We start from the raw sequence: 9660 nt of genomic DNA on the forward strand, positions 1-9660 counted from the left end.
TGACCATGCCTCTCTGTCCTCCTCTCTCGATACCCTCCTTTCTCCCCTTTCGTCCCAGGCCTGCCCCAACCAGGCGGTCTCCCTCTACAATCACACCCTCACCTCCGCTCTGGACGCGGTCGCCCCTGCCCACTCCGTCCACCCCCGCTGCTCCAAACCCCAACCCTGGCACTCCAAATTTACCCGCTTCCTCCAAAAATGCTCCCGTTCCGCCGAACGTCACTGGAGAAAATCCCGCTCCCTGGCTGACTTCCTCCACTTTAAATTCATCCTTTCATCCTACAGCTCTGCCCTCTCACTCGCTAAACAATCTTTCTTTAAATCCCTCATCTCTTCCCAGTCCTCTAACCCCCGCCGCCTCTTTGCCACCTTCAGCACTCTCCTGGCCCCCTCCCCTCCCCCCCACCCCCTCCTCCCTGACTGCCTCTGATTTCGCCTCCTTCTTCTCCTCTAAAATCGAGGCCATCCGACTTGAAATCTCCTCCTCCACTCTCTCTTCCACCCCTCCCACTCTTCTGTCCTCCCCCCCCAACCACCTTCCCCTCCACTCCTTCCGTCCCACCACCGGCGAGGAAGTCCACTCTCTCATTTTATCCTCCCCCCCCACTACCTGCCCCCTGGATCCCTTCCCCTCCCACCTTCTTCGCTCCCTTTCCCCCACCACCTGCTCCCACCTCGCTCACCTCTTTAATCTCTCCCTCTCCACTGGCATCTTCCCCTCCTCCTTCAAACATGCTCTCGTATCCCCCATTCTTAAGAAACCTAATCTCAGGCCCAGTCCTGTCCTGGTTCACCTCTTACCTTACTCACCGTTCCTTCTCTGTCACCACCTCTGGGTCTCTCTCCCCCCCATCCACCCTTCCAGTTGGGGTCCCTCAGGGCTCTGTTCTGGGACCCTTACTCTTCTCTCTATACACCTCCTCCCTGGGTGAACTCATCAGCTCCTTCGGCTTCAGCTACCACCTTTACGCTGATGACACTCAACTATACCTCTCCTCTCCTGATCTCTCTCCCTCCCTCCTCTCTAGGGTGTCCGCCTGCCTCTCTGCCATCTCCTCCTGGATGTCCTCTCGATTCCTCAAACTTAACCTTGCCAAAACTGAGCTCATAGTTTTTCCTCCCTCTCATACCCCATCCCCTTCTGACCTCTCCATCACTGTCAACAATACCTCTATCTCACCTGTCCCCCAACTTCGCTGCCTTGGTGTCATCCTCGACTCCTCTCTCTCCTTTGGCCCCCACATCCTCTCTCTTGCTAAATCCTGCCGCTTCCAGCTGCGCAACATCGCTCGCATCCGGCCCTTCCTCTCCCAAGATGCCACCAAATGCCTTATCCACTCTCTGATCATCTCCCGCCTGGACTACTGCAACCTCCTCCTCACTGGCCTCCCCCACTCTCATCTCGATCCCCTTCGATCCGTCCTTAACGCTGCAGCTAGGCTTATTTTCCTCTCTCGCCGCTCCTCTTTTGTCTCCCCCCTCTACCTAGCCCTTCACTGGCTCCCATTCCCCTTCAGAATCCTCTTTAAGCTCCTCACACTCACCTACAAGGCCCTCACCAACTCCACTGCGCCCTACATTTCCACCCTCCTCTCTATTCATGCTCCATCCCGCCCTCTCCGTTCTGCCTCTGACCGTCGCCTCTCTTCCCCCCTTATAACCTCCTCCCACGCGCGTATCCAAGACTTCGCCCGCGCTGCCCCCCTCCACTGGAACAAGCTCCCTCCCTCCATCAGAACTTCCCCTAATCTGTCCGGCTTCAAACGGGCCCTAAAAACCCACCTTTTTCTTAAAGCCTTTCTGTCTCCCACTTAACTTCCTACCTTATCTTCTGCCTCTGTCCCCCTACTCTCCCTCTCTCCCCTGCGTCTCTCTGTCTGTCCACCCCTCCCCTTAGATTGTACGCTCCTCTGAGCAGGGCCATCTCTCCTCCTGTTTCCACCACTTCTAACTCTGCTCTCCAGCTACTTAGCCCTCCTCCTCAAAGGTCCTCCACCCCACGTCCACTTTCGCTCCCTCCTCCCCCCTGGGGGTCTCCCTGTCTTCCGCGCCCCCCTTCTTGGGCCCCGTCGTTTTCGGATCCTCCCTCCCCTTTCCCCGCCCTCTCTAGCTGTGCATTGAGTGTACTGAGTTGCTGTGTTTACTGTACTGTGCTGTCTCCCATTGTATTGTGATTTTGTTTGTCTCTGTACGGCGCTGCGGATGCCTTGTAGCGCCTTATAAATAAATATTAATAATAATAATAAAAATACTCAAACTTCTCCGTTCTACTGTAACTTCGGTTTCCATCCCAGGTCTAATTCTCTGTACTCTCTCAAATCTGCTGGTATTCCGGAGATTCATTCCACAGCTGCTGATCTGAAAGTAATTTGGGGGAAAGTTCAGTCCTCCTTGAAAAAATCCTCATTGTCGGCCAAAAAATTTTCGGATCGCCACCGTACCACCTGCCCATTCAAAGTGGGCCAGAAAGTATGGCTATCAACTAGAAATCTTAGGCTCAGACAGCCTTGTAAAAAACTAGGGCCTAAATTTATTGGGCCGTTCATGATTACCAAACAGATCAATCCGGTAGCTTTTAGATTGAAGATTTCTAGTTCACTAAAAATTCCGAACACATTTCATTGTTCATTGTTGAAGCCGGTATTGTATCCTAGCCAATCCTCAACTGTGCCTGGGGGAAGTTCGAGTAAGCCACTAAGATATGTGGTTCAAAGGATTTTAGACTCCAAAAAAGTGCAAGGACAGGTGCACTTCCTGGTGCAGTGGAGGAACCGCGGGGTAGAAGAGCGATCTTGGGTTCCGCGAAGACAACTCCATGCCCCTAAACAATTGAAGGAATTCTTCAGGAGGTTCCCAAGAAAACCTGGATGTCGGGGTCCCTCGACCCCTCCTCAAGGGGGGGGGGTACTGTTACGAGCCGCGGCGGTGCCCAGCCGCCGCGACTCACTCACCTGCGTCCCGGCCGTCGCTATGGCGACCGGGACGTCACTTCCGGCCCTGACCCGGCCGTTGCCGGGGCAACGAGAAGACGCTTCAGCGCTGCGTCCCGGCAATGAGAGGAAGCCGGGCGCAGCGCTCACCATGTTCTAGCCTGTGGGCTAATTAATGCAGCCTATTAATTATGCTGGGGGCTGTGTCTAATTCAGAGCTAGGCTCTGATTGGTGGCCACTGGTATTTAAGGCAATGAGGTCTGCTGCCTCATTGCCGGTTATAGCTTCTGTGTTCCAGTCTGCTGACCTGCTAGTTCCTGTCCTGTATCCTGATATCTCTATTTGACTCCCCGTGTATGACCCTTGGCTTTGATTTGGACCTTGCTCGTGTTTCCTGTCACCCTGATCTTTGGCCTGTTTACCCGTTCTGCTATTTGCCTGTGACCCCTGACCTCAGCTTGTTCATCAATACCGTTGTCTGCTGCCGGCCCTTGACCTCTGCGTGGACCTGACTCCTCTTGCCTGGGTTCTCCCCAGCTGGTACGCACTTCACGACCCTCTGTCAGTCTGCGGCCCAGTCTGTCCCCACCATCAGGGGCTCCAGTGAACACCTGACTGGCAGAGTAGATTCCGGGTTGTGTTGTGCTGGCTGGAGGGGTTCCTAACACATTGCCACACAGAAGTGGCAGAAAAGAAATGTGGTGTAATTAGCAACGAAGTTCTCCTCTTTGTGTATTACCTATATAACACAGTAAAATGTGACTGCAGATTTAGAAGACCAATCCCGCCAGACCTATTATTTCTATTTTAGCAATGACAATTAGCAATGGAGCAATGGAGCTCTCCTGAATGTCACTGGAGACTTTGAAGAACACTGCTACCCCTCCTCTTTCTATTCTACCTATGACGCTGCCCAACTGCACTAGAGACTGCCAAGAACTGTGCTACCCGTTCTGTGTCCCTCTGTGAAATGGCGCTGGATCGCCGTCGAGGGCAGTACTTATAGAATCCAAAGCTCGCGAGATCCGAGGTCCGACAATGTAACAATAACGTTTTGCCTCATTTTCAATTTCGAGGGCGCGCGAAAGTACCGAGCCGACTCGGATCTGATAAGCATCTCTATTAATAACACTACCCTCCTTCCTGTCCCTAAAGTCCGATGCCTGGGGGTCATCCTCGACTCCTTCCCTCCAGGGCTGTCTTAACAGCATTAAAAGCCCCCGGGCAAAGCAGTGCACTGGGACCCTACCTACACAACCACTTACAGGAATAACAATGTACATTATCGATAAAATTAAGTGGTACCTCCAACAAAATCAGATTTTAAACACTAAAAAACATGCTGTACAGCAGAGATTAATCCACACACGTTTGTACAATAAAACTTGAGCCTTGAATTGGAAAACAAGAAATTCAACATAAAAATGGTACTCAGTTAGTAAATCATACAGATGGAGATGGCACAGTACGAAATTACTATGAATGATTAATTATTAATCAAGTGTTCAACACAAACATTTGCGAAAATTCTTTGCAGAGAATTTCTTCCAAAATTGCTTAAAAAAAATGTGTGTTGATTGTGTCTTGCTTATGTACAATTAGTACGTGTACGTTATTTTTGTCAAGGTCAAGATATGTATTTGCAACAGCAAGATCGCTTGTACTGATAACAGCTGAAAGTGAGGTGAATATTCCACCTAAATGTGTTAATAAAGAGGGTTTGAAGATCCTGAATAAATCTTCTAGAATAATACACTGAAATGTTGGCAAGCCTATGGGGCCCCTCGGGGCAACTGACCATCGTGCCCATGCGTTAAGACGGCTCTGCCTCACTCGCCTTCAAACCTCACATTCTGTCACGCTCAAAATTCTGCTACTTTCTCCTCTGGAAAATATCCAAGATACGGCCTTTTCTCACCACTCTATCTCTGTCATTCACTACCTTGGTTCGCTTTCCTACAGAAGTACACATAAGTTCCTCACCCTCACCTTCAAAGCTCTCATTCAATCCCCCACCCCCCTACATCTGCAACCTCATCTCTACCCACACTCCTTGTTGCCCCTCCACTCTGCCAATGACCGCAGCTTCGCTACTTCACCGATCACCTCTTCCCACTCCCGCCTCCAGGACTTTGCCCGGGCTGCTCCTCAGCTGCGGAACCATCTCCCACACTCCATCAGGTTAGCCGCTACTCTTAAAGGCTTCAAGCATGCTCTTTATTCAAATCTGTCGGCCTTCCTCCTAACTCCCTTGTCCCGACTTTCACCCCCAGTCGCTGTCACCAGGGCCGCCATCAGGGGGGGTATGGAGGGTACTGTTGTACCGGGCCCGGGCTCACCAGCGGGCCCGGTACAACAGTGCAACATACACTTACCTGGGGGCCCGCCGCTGGTCTCCGCTACTCTGTCTTCAGCCTGGCTGTCACCGTGACAGCCAGGCACCAGGATGCGATCGCAGGGGCGGAGGATTCATTCCCCCTGCGATCATGTGATCGGTCACAGGCAGAGCACATGATCGCAGGGGGAATGATTCCTCCACCCCTGCGATCGCATCCTGTTGCCTGGCTGTCACGGTGACAGCCAGGCTGAAGACACAGTAGCAGAGACCAGCGGCGGGCCCCCAGGTAAGTATATGTTGCTGTTGCTCAGGGGGGGGGGGGGGGCGCTCATCGGGCGGGGGACACCGGGGGCCCGTACTGGGCATGATTATTTCTGAAGGCGGCCCTGGCTGTCACCCTATTTGTGTCTCCCGATTTCCTTTAGGATGTAAGCTCTCAGGAGCAGGGTTCTCTTTCCTTGTGTGCTCCTTCTACTATTCCATCACCCCCTGTACCTCTAGCTCTGTTTTCTTAAGCTTACGCCTACTTCACGCTGGTTACTATCATCACTCTAACTCACTGTCCGTAAATAACTTGATCTGCATTACCACGTTATCTGAATATTATTTGTTTATTCAGTATGTCTGGTCTTTGTATTTTGTTTTTCATGTATAATGAAATGTGTAATGGATCACTGCTTTCTGAAGGGCACCACAGACCTTTGGGGTACCTTATAAATAAAAGACATTATTAATAATAATAATAATAATAATAATTTACTTAATTGCTAAACTGACAGAGCGTAGCGTGGCTTTAGAATGCTGAGGTTTGATGAGAGAATTGCAGCGTTCTAAATTGTAACACTGCTCTAACGGGACGTTTAGTTACAAATAAGTGTTAACAAAGTACCTTGATTGGCAAAGGCAATTAAGAAAAATAGCTGCAGGTTTATTTAGTTGCCATTATATGGTATATCAGAAAATGAAACTCTGCACTCCAAAAAAATGGTAGCACATTGTGCAATAAATACATTTGATTGTCAAGTTTGACCCTTTGAATCTTTTTTATACACAAGTGTTTTCAACACTACGTTTTTATTTCTTGAAGGTTATTAACTAGCATTTCACAAACATGCAAATCTGCATTAAAGCTATAATAACCAATCGGATACTTGATTTAATTGTTTACCTTGTACCACACAGATTAAAACTAATGTCTGGTTTCAGTGTGGGCAATGTTATGAAATCATGCTTAGGATAGAATTCGTATGCACAAAAGAGTAAAAAAATCTGAATTCATAGTGATGTCTATAGATTAATTGGTGAAATATGAAATAATCTCTTACTGTCCAGATTAAAAATGAGTGTGCCCTGATTAATGTGCTCTGATTTTTATTTCATGTACTTTGCATTACAAAATGAGATCAGTTCATCCCCAGACATAGACATATTAATATTTCATACCAACAGTACTGAAGAAATGTAGGACATGTGATGCACAGGTATGGTCAAAATAATGATAAACCCATGCTGAAAAAAATAAAAATATACATACAAATATTAACATATTATCCAGTTGTAAAGTGGAATTAAACTTAAAAAATGAGTTGTTGAGGGAACTGTAGCATATCATCTTCCCTTGAGTAGTTTATCTAGAAACTATTGACAAGTTGTTCATTACTTGCTGCCATATTTCTGTAAAACTGTCTAACATATCAATCTTTTTTTACAAATGGACAACTTGAGCAATGTGTTGACATTATCTCGGAGTTGTCTTTGATGTCACACAGTTATCATCGTATGACTTACTTTGAGGGACATCATCATGACGGCTCCCAGTCAGAAAAAGTAAGTGCACATGATCGGTTTTTAATCCACTCACATTGGGTCCCATTTTTCTTCCTGTATACGATACAGTGGTGTGGAGACACCTGTATGCACAGCAGAGCTTTGTTTTGTTGGAATCTATGTTCCCAAATGAATCGATAGCAAACCCTCATTTCTCTGCTGTCTTGTGGAGAAAAACCAGAACGAAGTAGCGGAAGATTAATACCTCCATTGTGCACTAGCCAGGGGCTGCTCCTTGCAGCCATATTTCCAAGTCTCCATTGTGTGTCACAACAGCCAAAAACTGGAGCAGTGTGATGGTGCAGAGGGTGGTGGGTTGTGGGAGCGCCAAATGGTCCTCCAGCGCTCCCACCCTTCTGCAGCCTTTTTAGATTGGTGAACGAAAATGTAGAAACCGCCCTGCTTTCTACCCCATATCATAATTGTGGGATTATCTCTCCTCTGAGACCCATTTTTCTCTGGGCCAGTGGGGTCCCTAAAGAAATCTGGGCCCCATATGGAGTCAATAGGAAAGAGAGCCCAGTTTCGTCATCACCTCCTTTTCCTGGTCTTCGGGCTACCTCCACAATAACGACCGGCGCTGGGACTTTAAGTGTGCAACGAAGAAAGCACCTATCAACATCAGCGGAACACTCTCAAGACAGCCAATCAGAAGTGGCTCCCTATTGCTGGCGACCATCATCATCCTCCGCTATTTCACCTAGCCTTGACCAACTGGAAATAATACGGCTTGGACATGCGTATATGTCCTGGTCTGTAACTGCACACAATTGCGCGAATATGCCTGTACTGTACTCATGGTATGTTAGAACGCCCCGATCGTGCCCCGTCACACCTCTCCCGACCCAAGGACGCATGAGTGCCAAAATCACGCAAAACTACATAGGTTCAAATGTATAAGTGAATTCTACTGAATATTTTGACCAAACTGCGTTTTATAACCTAATGTGTCAGCATCTTTAGGATACATACACACGGGTGTTTGCTATGCGCCCAATATTTCATTGCGCTGATGTGCATTCACCATATAGAAAAATGGCTACAAAGTACTTCTAAATAAGGAACATTGTCAGGTATACACTACTGGCCCATACACAGGCAACAGAAAACCAAGGGGTAAATGTATCAAGCTGAGAGTTTTCCGTCGGATTTGAAAAAAACAATCAGATTCTAGCTATCATTTATTTAGTACATTCTACAAAATGATAGCTAGAATCTGATTGATTGCTATAGGCAACATCTCCACTTTTCAAACCCACCGGAAATCTCTCAGCTTCATACATTTACCCCCAAGTGTCCGTGTGTATGTATCCTTACTGGTTTCCGTGAAGTGGTGTAACTTATCCGTTCTCCACAAATAGTAACAAACTTCACGGAGCAACAAAACATTATATATGATCAAAAACAAGCATACGTTCTGCTTATTAAGTGTGATTTTCTATTTTTACACCATATTTAAAAAAATAAAAAAAAAAGATTCTAATAAGCAATTTAATTAAAACAAATTGTCAAATATTATTTGATACATTTTGGAATGTCACATGTCAGACATGTACATAATGTATATTTAAAAGCACTTTAATAAAAGAATAAAATATGACAATGGCAGGTTGTGCATGAAAAAAAATGGACATTTACTTATAACAGCAACTTTATAACATTCCTCTTTCAAAGCAAACCACTCTATTTAAATTTACAAAAGCATCCGCAAGATAATGAAATGGGCATGGTGTATGTTTTATGGAATAGAAACTCCAAGCACTTCAACAATCATTTTTTTCCAAAGTTAGATAACTTTTAAGCCTTTTCCAATCTTACATTGAAAAAAAAAAAAATGCAATTGAGAGGAATAGCAAGTGCCCACCTTTCTTCTTCACTGGCATTCTTAGTATTACTCCTGACTCCCCCTGGCTTTTATTGAGGAAACAAAACAGTTGGTTTAATCTCTACAACCAGGAGTAGTCCAGGTTTGCTTCAGTTAATGCAAAAAAATGTATATTTATATTGACTACAGTCCAGTGCTCCCTCAAAAAAAAAAAGACTGGAATGTGAAGCAATGCGGTTAATATCACATTAAAGATCCATAAAAAAAAAAGAAGTGTGCAGGCAGATCATGTATTTATTTGGCTTTTACTAGATCAGAGTTGAGCCAGACAAAATATGCATAGAAAATTAATGCCATCTGGGTAAAACAGAGCTCCAGAAGTTTTCAGAAAGTCATTTGCTGGGTTGCAGAAGGCACTGATCCATAGGCTGGACTGGGTGCACAGGGGTGAAGTGTACAGCAGCAGCCACTCCATCCACACAGACACTGCTCCTGATCTATTGCTATGTAGATGTATATCCCAGAGATCCCAGTCACCAGCTCATCCTCCCTGTGTGTGCCAGCTGCTGCCAATGCAGTAGGGTTTGTTTTTATTTACAGGGGTCTCAGGCACCCAGGCAGAGAGGGGATTAGGAGGTGGGGGAGCCAATCCCTGCTCCAGGAGGCCATGCCAGGGCAGTGGGTAGGATCAGACATGGCTGGGGCTGGTAATCTCCCTCTCATCAGGCACAGAGGAAGG

General features: G+C 46.9%; 1 protein-coding gene across 2 annotated transcripts in view; it reads right to left on the reverse strand.

Annotated features, from left to right (window-relative positions):
* Nucleotides 1-9548, reverse strand: part of DLG2 (discs large MAGUK scaffold protein 2) — a 1188444-nt gene extending 1178896 nt beyond the window's left edge. For both annotated transcript variants that reach the window (XM_075198643.1, XM_075198642.1), the window contains exon 1: nt 8961-9548. In XM_075198643.1, coding sequence (XP_075054744.1) covers nt 8961-8979 — 19 coding nt within the window. In that variant the 5' untranslated portion in view covers nt 8980-9548. The remainder of the gene's footprint in view (nt 1-8960) is intronic.
* Nucleotides 9549-9660: the final 112 nt, after the last annotated feature.

This window comes from Mixophyes fleayi, chromosome 2 (genome assembly GCF_038048845.1).
Source record: "Mixophyes fleayi isolate aMixFle1 chromosome 2, aMixFle1.hap1, whole genome shotgun sequence".
NCBI lineage: Eukaryota > Metazoa > Chordata > Amphibia > Anura > Limnodynastidae > Mixophyes > Mixophyes fleayi.